This window comes from Ammospiza caudacuta, chromosome 11 (assembly GCF_027887145.1).
Source record: "Ammospiza caudacuta isolate bAmmCau1 chromosome 11, bAmmCau1.pri, whole genome shotgun sequence".
NCBI lineage: Eukaryota > Metazoa > Chordata > Aves > Passeriformes > Passerellidae > Ammospiza > Ammospiza caudacuta.
The window spans coordinates 4,319,197-4,335,898 of NC_080603.1; the positions used below are offsets into that span (position 1 = coordinate 4,319,197).

Below are 16,702 nucleotides of genomic sequence, written 5' to 3' on the forward strand. Positions count from 1 at the left end.
ACCACGGGGCAGCCAGGGCTCCTAGCAGGAGGAAGGACAATTAGATTGAGCAGATTGAAGCAATGATGCTGATTGCTGGTGCTGCAGACCCGGGCTGGCCTGCATTAGGCTAAGTAAGCTGGATGCAAGCCAGCATCATTGAACAAATGGCATGGCACATCCCCAGGAATCTGAGCAGAGATTACCAATATCTCAAAGGTGACCTCGCACACTTGCTATCCAGCAAATCAGCAATTCTCTTGGCTGTAATGGACAAGATCAGCAGAGGCCACTCTCCTTAAGTTGTGCACGCCTCATACAAATAGGATTTTTAGTTTTAGATTTAATATCAATTGACTGCACCTCATTTGAGCAAAGTATCCTAAGTGCTTTATTGGTTTATTCAGCCCTTCCCCATTTTAAAGAAAACATAATCTAACTTTCCATTATTCATTACCATCCACGCAGGCAACAAGAGAAAAAAAGAACCCTAATTTTTAGCCATATTGTCTATTAAAAATGTAAAATGTTTCCTAAAAGGGCAGGCACATTAATTAAGGCTGCCTCAGGATAAATGAAGATTACTAGGAGTGCTCTGCTTTCCTGGATGAGTTTTCCATTATAATCAAATGAAACCAATTACTGCATTTGTAATGGAAACTACCTAAGCTGAACATTTCCACTTTTGCAGAAGCTGGGGAGTACAGTGCCCAAACAAAAAAAAAGGTCCCCAAACACTTAGGAAAGGAAAAGAGAATAAAACTTTTCTGGGGAAAACAAAGAATCCTGAAAGTAAAACCATAAGTAAAACACTGGGTACAAATCAAATGGCCCCAGTGTAATTGAGAATCACAGCCTGGATTCCCAGAAGCCATCTCCAGCAGGAAATCCTGGACCTGAGCACTGAACTCCTTTCCGCCGCTTCAGAGGAGAAAATAAAGCCTAATTAGGCTCAATTTTCTAAATAATGGTTATCCTCTGCAACTAATCAGGAAAATTTAAACCAGTATCAGATGAATGCTTGTTCAAATAGTGAAACAGGCTCTGTCTTCTAAATACCATCTTACTCTGCAGGCACCTGAAAGGATTGAGGGTAACACACTGAGGCATAGCTTTTATTTTCAAGCATCCTTTGCCATCCTACTGAGCAGCCCCTAGAACAGCACACAACAGCACCTTCTTCTGCACATGGAGGTTCTGCCAGTGACAGAAAGCAAAGATAACTTCAGGGAAAAAAGAATTAATGGAATTTCAAACATAACAGCCTATTCTGAACTTACTCCAAATGGAAGAAGGCAAATGTTTAAAGGTATTTCTAGGGAACTAAGAAGGCCACAAATAAAATTATTTGAATAATCTTTAAAGAGAATCTGGAGCCTGAAAGACACTTTGAGAGAGAATGCTACTTCCAAATCACCTAAAAGCAACACACTCATTGAGTTCACCCATGATTATCCAATATTCACCTGGACCATGAATTGTACCCCAGTAAGCTGAGCAAAAGCACATTAATTATGAGGCTGATAAAGGCAATGCAGAGTTGTGTTTTAGCATTCTGTCCATGAAATCAGCAATGAAGCTCTACAATGATTTTAGAGGTATTCATCTATAGTCAAATAAAAACAGTAATGGTGTATTTTGATTTCTGGTTCCCTTTTAGACTCATTTAAAAACAACTTCTGAGTGAAAATAGGGGCAGAGGCAGGAACATTGCACACAACATGTTCTAAGTTTAACACTCCTCCATGGGGAACATTGTGACACCACCAACAGACTTTAGCACAATGCAGACCTGCAGCACCTGCAGGCTCCAGTGCACACTATCCTACCCAAGAACCTGGAAAAATTTCATAAAGGTTTTCCATGTTCATCTCTGAATATCAGATAAACTAGCAAGTTTGCCATTCATGAAAAGGAAAAAAGGAAAGGGAAGCTGAGGCAATATGAACTGAGTTTTAACTAAAATACAAAGTGAAATTCTATCAGATTACAGCTAGTAGTTGGGGTTTTTATAATTTATGTGTTATACTGACTCTAGGTATGACTCCCAATGAAGGGAGCTGCAATATTAGAGATTTTGGAAGGCTGCAAACATAGAAGCATTTTTCTCCTATTAAAAAAACCTTCCATTGTTTAGAATAAACTTGGCCACAGCTTCTTTCTGTGGAATCTCTAGACTACCTTCTCTCTTACATGATGTGGTGACCAAAGTTCTACACAGAAATTACGTATTTAAATTTGTGCATTTTTATCTCTGCTCTCTCCAAGAATTCCTTTACTTTAAAGACAGGCAGATGTATCTGCATTTTTTAGATTAGTCTTTCTACCCTACTTAAGGCCACACTGATACATTTTTTAACCACTGACAGTTGTGTTAACTTCCTACAGACATAGGCAGCCGCATCATCAGTCATTTCAGTAATTACTATCCTAATCTCCAACACCTTGAGAGAACACCTGCCAGTCATATGCTGCTATTATTTATGTGACAGTTCTACCATCCTAGTTCTTTCCACTTAATCTACACCACTCACAAAGCTGTTTCCAATTCAAGTGCATTTTTATCCTTTACTTATGCAAATGCTGCCAAATAAGTCTGAATGTTTTCACGCTCTTTTCCCAACTTCTGTATGATAGGTGTGCTTATTACAGACCTGTATTCCCTTCCTGATGTCTCAGTCAACACAAAAGTAAAGGGACTGTAAAATTGTCAAAGTCAATTCTTTTGCCTTTATTTAAAAGCTCACTTTTCAAGCCTTTATAGCAAATCCTATGGGATGTCCCCACATGCTACAATTACATGCCAAGATTACACCTGATTGATATCCAGTATCAGTTTTTGTTTAGAAAACAAAATTGTGAAAATCAATACTTCTGTCTTTATTTTAAAGCTCGCTTTTGTAGGCCCTTCCACAAAATCCAGTGGGATGTCCTCACATGCTACAATTACATGCCAGGATAACACCTGATTGATATCCAGTATCAATTTTTGTTTAAAAAACTGTGCAGACAAGGCAGAGTGTGATGGTGTTCACAGGGTTTCTTGGATTGGGAAGAGACGTAGATCAGACTCCATGTTTCTGAAGGCTGATTTATTATTTTATTATATATATTACATTAAAACTATACTAAAAGAATAGAAGAAAAGGATTTCATCAGAAGGCTAGCTAAGAATAGAAAATAAAGGAATGGTAACAAAGGTTTGTGGCTTGGGCTCTGTGTCCAAGCCAGCTGACTGTGATTGGCCATTAATTAGAAACAGCCATATGAGACCAATCACAGATGCACCTGTTGCATTCCACAGCAGCAGATAACCATTGTTTACATTTTGTTTCTGAAGCCTCTCAGCTTCTCAGGAGAAAAAATCCTAAGGAAAGGATTTTTCATGAAATTGTCTGCAACAGCAGAGCTCTCTGCTTTACTGGGTTCCTCCCAAAGAAACAAATCCCCCCAACCCCTTCATTTCAAAGCAGACTCTACTGAACTCCACCATAATTCTGTGTAAAGTCTGCATGGATTACTAGACACAGATCTAGCTAAACACTAAAAACTGCTGCAAAGACAACACCAACTTGTTTAAATGTTTATCCACAGAAGGAGGGAACTGATAAATGTGAATGACCAGTAATGAGGGAGCACTTACTGTGGCAGAGAGCTGTGGTCCATTGAGCTGTGCGTGCAGGACGGCCTCGTTGATGGAGCTCCAGATGCCCGCCAGGGCCGTTTCCAGCTCGTGCGAGGCAGCCATTTCACTGGTGAGATATTCCAGCGTGGAGATGAACTCCCTCCACTGGGCATCCAGCTCTGCCACGCTGGCCAGGCAGCCCCTCATGACATTGAGGCAGTACCCCACGCAGGGCCTGATGAGGGTGAGCCCCTGGCAGTGCGGGCAGTACTGCATCCTCACCAGGGCCCGGCTGCACTCCTTGCTCAGCGCCGCGTGCTCCGTGCTGTTGATCACCTCGATGCCCAGGCTCAGCGCCTGGCTCAGCATCCTGCTGGCCCACAGAGATCTGGACAGCTCTGTAACCATGTTTTTAGAGTAGTGTCCAAAAGGATTGATGTCTTGCCTTGTAAGCCGCAGACACTCGGTGTAGTCCTCTGACAGATCTGTAATTCCTGGGTTTATGAGCCGGCTGTACACCAGAGGAAAGAGGCTGTCAAAGAACCGCAGAACTGCGCTTTCCACCGTGGTCTCTGCACCCAGAATGTAGAGAGAGATGTCTGTAAAAAGCTCCTTAACAGGCTCTGCTGCTTCTTTTGCCATAGGTCTGTAAGCTGTCTCAAACAGGGAACTCGTGCGGTTCTCAGCAAAGCGAAGCAAAGACTCAAAGGCCTCTAAAAGGGGGCAGGGGAGAGAAAGAACCAGAGGTTAATGGCAGGCACCTGAAATCTCAATCACAGGACTAACACTGTCCTGAACAGGAGCATCAATAGTTACATGGAATCTGCAATATCAATGCAATAGGAGGTAATACAGCTTTCAGCAGTAATGTGATTAAAGGGACCCTGTGTGTAATGAAGGCAACACTTAACAATTGTTTTTCTTAAAAAAAAGATGACTCTGTTCTCACTAGCCAGACCCTGATCCACCAAGGACTCACACAGATTCCAGGCCAGGCCTGGAGCACAGTCCAGGGCTTGTAAGGTGGTTTTTAGAACTCACACTGCATTTGGGCAGTTCAGCTGGGTACACTTCCAAAGCATCCCTCAGCTCAATTGTGAGGCAACTGGATACACACAGAAGCTGAAGGTTTTGTTTCACAATTCTTGAATAGGTGGCTGAGAAGCACTTCTTGCAAAGTACAACTCCAAAAGGAAGGAAAAGAATATTGCTGTGTGAATAAATTCTCTCCCCATTAACACTGGCCATGTCTGGACACCAGCCAGTGGTTGGGGAGGACTTGACATCATGTCCACTATGACCCAAAGCCAAAGTGAAAAAAACAAATCAGGAAAACATTATCTCCTTTAATTACACCATTTCTGAGTGGCCTAAGAAAAAAATAATATTTAAGGAGTTCCACAGTTAACACATTTCAAATGGCACATGGCAAGTATTATACACCCAAACCACTGACTGGGGTGCTAGAATTCATGGCCAGGGCAAGGAAAGGATCATTTTTCCAGATTATTTTTAATGACACAGAAGACAGTAACCCACACCATTCCCAGTGCTTTCTTTGGAAGCTCTCCAACAAAAAGCCTCTGACATAAATCATCCTTGCACTCCTCTGGGTGGCAAGCAGCTCCAGGCGAGGCAGATCTGTCACGCCATTCCTCCTGAGGCCTGGCCAGATAATGGGGTTTGGTCTAATCCTCCTCTCCATTCATGGCAACGTGGCTGTGTGATTCCCTGCTCTGCAGCACAGCCCCAGATCACCCAGAGATCAGCCCCACAATACACAGCTGCAGATGAGCAGAGCCTGGCAAGGTTCTGCAGCAAAGCCTGCACTGTGCCATCCCTGGGACAGCTCCCTGGGCAGCTGACTCCTGCTAGGATTGCATTACAATCCCTTTTAGCACAAAGCGTGCTTTAACTACACTGATAGCACAGCTCACCGGACAGCCATCAGCAGCATTTTGCACACACACGCTGCAAAAAATCCCTTCAGCACTCACACTGGGATTACAGCAGCTAATAGCTTGGAAGGGCTTATAAAATCCTAGAAATTAATGAAGCAGATACACTCCAGTTTAAAAAGATCACAGTACATTCTTGGCAAGGAAACACCTTGCCAAGTTTCAGACTGAAGCAGAGCTGACAACAATTCTGAAAACTGGATCCAGGGTAGGAATCTTGACACAACCTAAACTGTGGTTTGTTGTGTGCTACTGCATGTCACAGACATCTTTTATGAAAAATCCTTTCCTTAGGGTTTTTCCTCCTGAGAAGCTGGGAGGCCTCATGAACAAAATGTAAACAATGGTTATCTGCTGCTGTGGAATGCAACAGGTGCATCTGGGATTGGTCTCATGTGGTTGTTTCTAATTAATGGCCAATCAGTCAGTTGGCTCGGACTCTCTGTCTGCGACACAAGCCTTGGTTATTCATTCTTTCTTTTTCTATTCTTAGCTAGCCTTCTGATGAAATCCTTTCTTCTATTCTTTTAGTATAGTTTTAATATAATATATATCATAAAATAATAAATCAGCCTTCTGAAACATGGAGTCAGATCCTCATCTCTTCCCTCATCCTCAGACCCCTGTGAACACGGTCACAACTGCACACTGTTAAAAGAGGTTTTTGTTTGCCACATCACCTCTGTATGTTTATTTCTAAAGGAAACTAAAACATTGTTTTTATAGTACTAAAAAATCAATAGAAATATCACAAAACATAAAAGAAGTTGTTTAAGTTTCCTCCCTATGCATGGTCCCTTACAGATATTCAGCTTATCATTAAATTATGGGAGCAGGGACTGCTGTCTGCAATGCCACCAATCTCACACTCTTCCTTTATCTGCCATATCCATAAAGGCACAACTGCAGGCATCACTCTCCTTACCTGAAAACTAAATGAAATTCATTTATCAATGTGCTAGTGGCATTATTTTCACAAGAAAATAAAAGCCTCAGTGAAACATACAACCAAACCATCCACTGGCAGCATACATCCCAAAACCAGAGATTTCAGCAGATTCCTGGGATACTAAGTTACAGGCTAGAAACCATGTAGTATTTTATTTTCAAACCTCTTAACTGTGAAAATTCTGCATTCTATTAAATAAAACTCTGCATTATTCTGAGACAAGCGTGAAATCATGATATATAATAATGACATTTATTTTTCATGGTGTAAGGGAAAAATTGTGATAACAAATAGCTTCATTCCTCCTGCAAGAAGAGCCCTCACACCAAAAACATGGCACAAAAATGCTGTCTGGGATTATAGATATGCTGCAAACCCCTGTAGGGCATCATTGCTTCCTTATAACCACTGGTCAGACACGAAACGTGACTTGTGCCTGAGAGTAATTACATTTCAGAAGGAAATATGCAGGTCTTTTTCCATTTTGAAGGCATTAAGAGGTGTTTGAGATAATCAAATTACTGTTCTTAGGCCTTTAAATCAGAAATTGTTTAAAGGGACTTCATGCAGTCAAATTTGGCAACAATGGACAGCTTGAGTTGTGGCTGTATAGAGCAGAAGCTGCTGAGGTGATGAATTATCTTCTCTTTAGTGCTCTTTGTGTGGTACTTTGTACAAAGTTTCTAAACTCCAAGGAAGGTTTATCATATCTGCAAGACCAGCTTCTCATCTATGCTGTCGAATACAGCAAACTTCAGGCAATTATGAACTCACAAAAAGCTGAATTCTATGCCTAAAGATACACTGGGAGAATTATTTGATCATCTTTCACTGCCTTTGGCTTCAACACAAACCTACCCAGCAGCATGGAATATATTGCAAATATATCAATTCTGAACAGAAATAAGCCTTAACTGAAATAATCCAACACTTGATGAAAATATCAAATTTAGAAGTTTTTTGTCTTCCACTTGTATTAAAACAAATAGGAAGGTGGAGAGCAAGGTTTGTTCCCATGCTGCTGAAAAATCCCTTTTTGATTTAAGACTACAGGAAAAGTGAAATGACAATTAGTTTTGAATTTTAAACACCCACACTGGTGACTACTTAATGAAAGGCTGCATCACCTTCCATGGGGAGAATTTTGTTCAAACCATGTGCTCACGGATGATAGTCATCACCTCTTTGCCTGGAAGGCTGTGCAAGATTTCCAATGGAAAGGGGCTCAGTTTGGTATTAATTCCTCAGAGGTAATGCAATTAATACGTGTAATTAATGCAGATATGCTTGCGCCTTACTGCCCTGCAAGAATTAGTCACAGAACAACTGCAAGTGGGACATATTGAGGAATCATTCAGCCCCTGGAATATCCCTGTTTTTGTAATGAAAAAGAAATCGGGAAAATGGAGACTTTTACAAGATTTACAGCAGATAAATGCTGTAATTGCAACAATGGGAGCTTTACAACCAGGCCTTCCTACACCTACAGTGATTCCACAGGAATAGCAAATAGTTTTCATTGATTTGAATGACTGTTTCTTCACTATTCCATTGGCTGAGCAAGACAAAGAAAAATTTGCTTTTACCGTGCCTTTCACAAATCATGCTGAACCCAATGAAAGATATCAATGGAGGGTATTCCCCCAAGGCATGAAAAATTCACCAACTGTTTGTCAATGGTTTGTGGCACAGGCCTTGTCAAAAGTCACTTGACTCCAGCACAGCTGCTCAAACCCAGCTCACCCCTGGAAGTTCCCATCTGTCCTGCTGGGGTCATGGAATGAGCTGTGGGCACAAGCCCAGCTCAAAATCCATGCTGGGTTAGCTGCTCCCGTGGCAGCATCCACAAGCATCCCCTGTGCTGGGCTGTTATGGCTTTGGCCTGGCAAAGCCAGAGCCCCCATGAGTACACCTTCTCCCCGGTGTCTGCTGTGAAATGTGACCAGGAGTAAGCAAAGCAGGCTCCAGCTTAAACATAAAGAAAAGTTTATTAACCCAACTACACACAAACAATTACTAAACTACACACAAAAGAAAAAAAGAAAACACGAGGAAAATGAAAACCTCACAAAAAACACTCTCCCCCTCCTCCCCCCTAAATTCCCAATACAATATCCTCCAAAATCACCAGTTCTGGGTCCAACACCACCCTTTAGATTGCTCAAACTTTCAGTTCCTCAAGAGGAGAGGGAGTCCTTCCATGTGTCATGGTGGCCTTTTCCGTCCTTGTTCCGGTGCTCTCACCACCGAACAGGGATCAGGGCTGCTTCCAGGGTTGTCTTTTTAAGGATGCTTTGTCCAGTTCCAGAAAAGCACAGTATCTCACCTTCTCACCTTTGGGACATCTATCCCCCCCATATTTTATATACCCCCTGGGGCCGAGGGGTACCCACACTGAATCTTCTCTGGCACTGGGACATTTCTCCCCCTGGACTCAGTCTCTGTATCTCACAGAAACATAGCTCTGTCCATGGCTACACAAAAGAGTCCAGCATAAAATGCCACTCCATCTTCTCCATTCTTTCAACATCTCTCACTCTCTCTCTCTCTGGTCCAGACCTCCATCACTCCCTCATTTCCTTCGTCCTTCTCCACTCTTATCACTCGTCTAGGAAGGGTTAATGTTCTGTAAGGTTTTCATTGTCCAAAAAGGGTTAAAAACTCCTCCAGGCGGCCGGACTCCTGGCTGCACCCCCGCCATCTCCTCAGCCGGGCTGCCTGCTGCCAGCACATATTTACTGAATTTCAAGATAACGACACAGGCTGCACTCTCTCTCTCTCTCTCTGTCTGTCTCCAAGGGGGGGGGGGGGGGGGGGGGGGAAGGCTGTCCGATGTCTCTTGGGGCTCCTCCACCCTTCCATCCTCCAGGGCCTCCTCACCCCCATCTCTGTCCAGGCCCAGGCCTACCACATGGCTGCCCCTCCCCGCCCAGCAGCAGCGGCTGGACGGGGGAGAGCTCCGACCTCCGTCCCTCAAAGTCCCAAGAGAGCCTCCCAGGCCCGAAGCTCTGCTCTTAACCCCTGGGTGTTCTCGGAGGTGTGTCCTAAAACCCACTGGCTACACCAGGTGCCAGTATCAAAATCCAAGCACCCATTGGTTTGACCACAACATCCCAGAATTCCCACTTCTTCCTGGTCAAACCACCACAGGGCTCCAGCTGCTGCCAGCCCTCAATGCACCCAAACTGGATGATGCTCACTCTGACACACTGTCCTGGCTTGACTTTATCATGCTTTTACCCCCAACTGTCCATTCTTTTTATGCTGAATAAGAAGTTTTGCACCTTCAGGATATGAAAAATGCATGTATTTTATGATTGGCTTTTCGCAAATATTAAAATGAATATTATATCTGTTGTGTTAGAAAGTAATGCTGTATTAATTCTCTTAAGTACTGTGTTAAATATAGTTTTAGGTTATAAAAAATGTTAAAATAGAAACTATGCTATGCAGGATACTTTTTTAAAGAAAGGACTCACAGCAACATAGCAGCCACAGGACACCTGAATCTTTCAGAGAAAGAATTTATTGCCCCATTATCAGAAGAAATGAACTTCTTCCTGCCTCAAGGGTGCTGTCAGGATTCAGAGGAAGAAGCTGACACTACCCAGACAGAATCCTGTGTTTGAATGGAATTTATGCATCATGCATGAGGTGTATGAATATGCAACAGGCTGTTGTTTTTAAGGGTTAATCCTCTGTTAATGGGTGTCCTTTTTCGGGCTAGTGCTGCCCATAAAAAGGTACCCAGACATCCATAACTCTTTGTTTCTATTGTCGTAATTCATATTGTCTAAATTATTATTACTCTAATTGCATTACTCTTTTTATAACCATTTTATTACTATTGAACTTTTAAAATTTTAAAATCAAGTGATTGGCGTTTTTCACAAGGACTTGTTCCAAGAGTGAAGGGGGGAGAGAAGCAGCTCAGTTTGTTTTCAGACACTGCACTCACTCCTCCACATTCCTGCTCCTGCACTGTGCTGTCTGCGGATGGACAGACAGCGGGACAGAGCTCTCCTTTGCTTTTAGTTAGTTTAGCTAGCTGAGGCAGAGAAGCTCCCTGGACTGTGGGGTTTTTTCCCTTTTCTTTGGCCCTGTTTAACCTGCTCTGGATGAACACCCAGGGGAGCACCGGCAGCTGCACCTGTGGCCACCGGGCCGGGCCTGGCCTGGACATTTCCAGCACTGAGGGACTGATCAGAGCCCGAGTGAGCTGAGCTGCAACCCAGGGAGGGACTGTCTCAGTTTGTCATCTCTTTTGGAGCAGCAAGGGGTTCTATTGTTTAATATTGTTTAGGTTTTATTGTTTAATAAACAGGTTTTTTCCACTTTTCTCCAAGGAGGTATTTTCTCCCGAACCAGTGGGAGGAGAGGCCAATTGAATCTGCTTTTCTGGAGAAGACCCTTTGGGGGTTCTCTCCAAAATTTGCCCTGAACCAGGGAAACACACACATGAAGTGTAGAACAAAACTCTCCAACTAGGCAAAGTCAGAAAGGGATATGTTTATTGAAAGCACTGGGCACAAGGGGAGTAATTTCCCAAAGGCATGTGCAAAACATCATAGGCACCGGGCTCTCAATTTATCTAAAAAGTATAATGACCCATATAATCACCCAAAATGCCTAACACATATTCATTACCTAACCCCACCTATCCCTGCTTTGTATTAAAATGTATTTAAATGGGTCCAAAGTTCTTTTTACGCCTGCGCAGTATCCTGATTGAACTGGGGAGGTGGATTTGAAATGGGTGGGTTCTGAAATGGGAAAGTGGGTTTGAAATGCTATGGTGGGTTCTGGAATGGGTCAGCGGGTTCTGAAATGGGGCAGTGGGTTCTGAAATGGGACAGTGTTTTCTGAAATGGGACAGTGGGTTTGAAATGGGGTGGTCGGTTCTGAAACAGGACACTGGATTCTGAACTGGGACAGCGGGTTCTGAAATGGGACAGTGAGTTCTGAAATGGGTCAGTGGGTTCTGGAATGGGTCAGTGGGTTCTGGAATGGGTTGGTGGGTTCTGGAATGGGGGTCTGCTGAGGTCAAAGTGACCCTTTGCTTTTGCCTTGTTGGCAGGCTTTGGGCCCCTTGGCTATAGCCCAAGTTTTGGGGCCCAGGTGCAGCCACGGTCCTCTTCTTTTTCACAATTAAATCTTCATCCCATCCTGCTTTTTTAAGCACATAAAGACAGGCAGGTGATATATAACCCTAGCTTTAACTACTTTATCTGCTAATAATTAACTATCCCTTATTATTTCTACTCTTCTTGCTATACTCTGAATTGTTTATATCCCCCCTACTTAATCTAGCTAAACTTTTAAACTCTTTCAGTTTGTTTAAAGCCTTGATTCACACACAGATGGACAAACATTGCTTTGCAGGTACAGCATTAGTGCTTGTTGATCCCAAGCATGGCAAAGCGTGGTTTGGAGCAAGACAGAAAACATAAGATACCGAGCACACTTCCCTTCTCCTCAGCCACCAGCTACACCTCAAATTCCTCCTGCAATGAGAATCACAAAAATTCCTGACTTATCTCACACCAGCTTCTGCACTGTAACACTGCTGACTTCTTCAGTGGGATTTAATGCTGGTTTAAATCCGCTGCACGTCACAAAATGCTGCAAGGATGGAAATGCTTCTGCTGAAGAATAGTGCTACAGGGAGAAACAAATGCAGGAGGAATGTGTCAATCTGCTCAGTGCTGGGGTACCAGCATTCTCCAAATATCTCCTCTATTTTCCCACTACCTGGGGGTCTATTTGTGGAAAACCAGGTAGATATTAAGTTTCTCATGTCACATAAAGACCACATTCACCAACTTGCATGGTTTCCTTTCAGCAGGAATAGCTGCTTGAGTTTTTTAACTGCTGTCACCTCTATCTTAGTCTGTGTCCGTTTCTCCTCCTGCACCCTTATCCTCCAGAAAAGAACAAAAGATGCAGAAGTGTCACAGATCCATTTGCCACTCTTTCTGCCACAAAAATCTTCCTGGGTGTGTTTATTTTTGTCAGGCCCTGAGACAAACAGCAACACAAGCTCAAGGAGAGGTGTGAGCAGAGGATTCAGTGCAGTGTGCAGAGCTGGTGTCAGAGCCTGCATTCAGGGCTGCCCTCATCTCATGAGCCCTGGATTCCTTACAGAGCATGGGAGGCAGCAGATGTGGTCTCAGGAACACACACAGATAGGAGCTTTCCAAGAAAATCTGAACTGACATATGATAGCCATGCTTAGAGCAGGCTCGTTTGCGTTCCTCACTCCTGCAAGATTTCCACAAACTATTGAGATTAAACTTTCACAAACTATTGAGAGCCTTATTCTGCAAGCAGCTGTGAGGTTCAGATGGAGAGCATTAGGCAAGGTTAAGCAACATCCACCTTGCTGGATTATGATTTACCCCCAAACCTACATTCTTTTCTCTCCAGAGATCCAACACAGAAATATTAGCATGGAAACAATCTCACCAAAACAAAGGCAACCTAAACACCAGATACCTCTGCCCACAGAGGATTATTTCAGAGTAGCTGAGGCTAAGATAATAATGCCTGAACCCAGAGTCCTAACACTCACTGCAAACCACAACATGCCTGTGTGAAGGGGAAGTCACTGCCACCAGACCTCTGTGTGCCACTCCAAAAGAAAAAAAGGAAACTTTTACATTATAAACATCACGAAAAGATTTAACAATGCTCAAAGCCCAGAACTATCTATACAGACTCTATACAGAAATAACATCTGTGTACATTTTAGATTTTGACTGTAATGACGAAAGAAGAATGACAAATTTAAGTAGCTCCATTATTTGTTTGGTCCTGAGAGACTACACTAATATTTGGCTCCTTTCCTTTCAACATCTTGCATTTATTACGCAGTTCCAGAATGAATGAAAGCTACACTCGGTTGAACAATGGCTTCCTTTTCATGCTTTCCTTTTCCAATCTTTCCATTAAGATTTCTGCATCTTTACAGCTTGCCAAAATAAAGAACAACATATTAATATTTTGCAGCAGTAGAATTTACAAACTGTTTGCAATGTGCTATGGGGAGAACAGTGTACAAAGCAGAAAAATCACACCCAGACACGCATCTACATGGCACACAAATAATAAAATTTGGGGGTGTGATGATTTCTAAACAAGTTTAAAAGAATATGAACAAAGAGTGCTTAAAAACCATCATTAAATGAGATGAACAGGAAAGGTTGGGTTTGGGTTTTTTTTTTTTTCAGATTACTTTATAAAAGGACATAAGTGCAAAGAAAATTGTGTCAAGTTTGCAAAGACAAAACTCAAAATCCATTCATTCATTCATTCAACTGCTTTTGTAAAAAACTTTGTGTAACTTTCAGCTTAATTTCAATTCTGTGACATTTTGCTAAGGGCAAAATTTCCAAGCCTTCAAAGTTTCCTACTTATCTTCCTTATTTATCCTCCTGCAGAACACAGGACCAAAGCTCTTTATTGATACCCTTCTTTCCCATGTGCCTTGCTGGTTTTAGAATGGCAGCCTCCCTATACATAAACACAATTGCTCCTGATGAAGCTGATGAGAAATTACATGTTAATAAACACATGTTAATAAACATGTGTAGTGAGAGAATGATGTCTACCACATCCTGGCTGCCACATCACGAGCATTTGCAGGAAACAAAGCAACCTTGCTCCAAAACCATTTTGGGCCAGAGAAAACCCTGGAAGTGCTCAGAAGCATCAATTGCTGCCTACTCACCTCCTGAAGCTGCTTTTAACAAGGCAGGGCCGAAACAGTTTCAGAAGTAAGCAAGCAACGTCAGTTTTGGCAAGAGGGGGGAAAAGAAGTTTGAATTTACTCACCTTGACAGTCTTTAGAGTTCATCAGTCCTTCACAATATAGACCAGATGGGAAAAAAAGCAGCTTTTCATTACTGTGCATTGGGGTGAGGTCTTTATTTAACAGCCTCCTCTTGTCTACATTGACAACTTCAGATAAATACCCTGCTGTGTAGCTGCTGATAGAAACTTCTGCCCAAGCTGGAAAGAAGTCTGTGCCTCCTCTGTTCGCACCCAAGAGCTATGGACACTGCTCATTAACCAGGAATCAATGAGCAGAATTATTTACAGGCCATTATTACCTCCTTTAAGCTACTGCTTGATCCCAGTTGTATTCAATACTGGTTTTAACTGTTAAAAACTTATGAGAAGTTGTAAGGGCTTTAAAAAGTTCTAGAAGTGAAACTTTGGGAGCATAAGAACAATTCCTTTCCTGGCCTTTCCTCCTGTGCTGTGAGCTGGGACAGGGGTTTGCCTCATGCACTGTGAGTGTCAGAGCAGCTGATCCCCACTGGAATTTGGGAATGTGGGCAAAGCCATGGCACTTGGGAAAAGCCATTTCCAAATGTTCTGCTGGAAGATTGACTTCCAAGAGCAGCTACAGGAAACACGCTGTTGAAGGACCATCTGTCTTGGGATGAAGATTAGTCTTGCTTCTTTTATATGCACAAATCTATTCTGGCAGCCTTGGCACAGCTTTGCAATATAAATGAAATAACCACCCCCCTCAGACTGCTGCCCCAGCCAGCAAACCCACACCCTTTTCTCCATGACACAGTCCTACAGAACATTTCTTTCTTTTACTATTTCTTCTTCTATTTTTTTTGTAAATTTAAGCAGTTTATTATACATTCTTATACAGGGAGAAGAGGGGTGAAAATGCAGGTCATTTTTCTGCCACTGATGTACACCAACTTTGGGTTCAAAAATAGAAATAACACCAGGTTTAAAGGAGGCTGACTGCTTTAGAGGCTGGTGAGGCAAAGGAAAAACAGGCAGTGGATGCACAAGCCCAGGAGATGCCTTAATAACAGCAGAATGGGCCAGCAATAACCACAATCATTTGTTCTGCTCTGGTCAGTTTGCCATGAAATCACAAATAATGGTTCCTGTAGGCTGTGCTGGGGAATGTATCCAAACTGCTGGAAGAGGAATGCACATATTCTTCACACTTAATGGCCTTGGCTTCATAATTTCTTCATCATTTCCAAATCAGCAATGCTTAACAAGTTACAACTACCTGCAAAACTATTGGCCAAAACCAGACCAGAGTGAGCTTTACACTCTGCTGCCCCAAAGCAATACTGCCCTTTTTAAAGAAAACACTACATGGAGGAGATTCTAGAAAATAATTAAGTTGTTACACTTCACAGAATCAGTTACTATTTGCTGGCTTGACTTTGACTGTGCACTTCATATTTCACCTTCAAACTTTTTTTGTGAACACAATGAATGAGCTGGTAATTAAATTTAACTGTTTATTACTTCTGTATACTTGATTTCAGTACAGTTGTACATTATTTTATACACTGTAATGATGGGGTAAAATGACTTTTTTTCCAAGTGAGCAGTCTCAAGCAAAGCCAAGTCAGTTGGCTGGCAGAAAGCTGGAGCCCAGATGTGGAATTAACCTTGTGTGACACTGCTGGGCTTCTGCTGACAGATAAATAAAGCAAGGAGTTCTCTGGGAGTGTTTGTGCAGTAGGAGGCTGATGGACACCCAGCAGCAGCATGGTGAGATGATCCATAAGAGCAGGGAAAGCCCTGAGGAGAATGGCTGGATGTGGCACAGAGCCGTGGCTATCGCTCTGATTTCCCTCTCATCAAACACAACTCCTAAGGATGATTCATAAAATCCTTATCTGCCAAGTTCAAACCTGTCGGCTGTTACTTAATAATATCAATCCACAGTTTTAACAGGATTTGCACCAAGATAAGTGAGGAAAGAGCCACAGCTGTGCTTCAACACCATCATCTGTGCCCTTCACTGGCTTTCCAAGGACAAGTGATTTATAAAAACACTTCTCACAATCCATGAGGGGAAAGCCACAAGCAGCTGTGTATCTCTAGGCAGCCAGCTGGTCACACAACATGTGAAGTTATCTGGAGGTTCAACAGCCAGAGCTATCTGATTTATCTGATCAGTCACTTACAGGGACAGAGATGACAAAAGTCACAGCTACAGAAGTCACAGCACAGAATCCCCAGGATGGATTCCAGCCCAAAGCTCTTGCAAAGCAGCTCTGAATGACAACTCTGGAACCATCACTTTCTTTCAAGGCAGACCCATGGGAACAGTCTACATTGCTTACATTAGGACTGATCTAATTAGTTTAACCAACAAAGTTTCTGCCACACAAAAAAGAGCATCCAGTTTTGTTT

At 42.6% G+C, this 16,702-nt stretch overlaps 1 protein-coding gene across 2 annotated transcripts in view; it reads right to left on the minus strand.

Annotated features, from left to right (window-relative positions):
• The window catches only part of LOC131562438 (glypican-5-like), a 369,647-nt gene that overhangs the window by 279,172 nt on the left and 73,773 nt on the right, over positions 1–16,702 (minus strand). For both annotated transcript variants that reach the window (XM_058812169.1, XM_058812167.1), the window contains exon 3: positions 3,623–4,317. In XM_058812169.1, the coding sequence (XP_058668152.1) occupies positions 3,623–4,317 (695 nt within the window). The remainder of the gene's footprint in view (positions 1–3,622; positions 4,318–16,702) is intronic.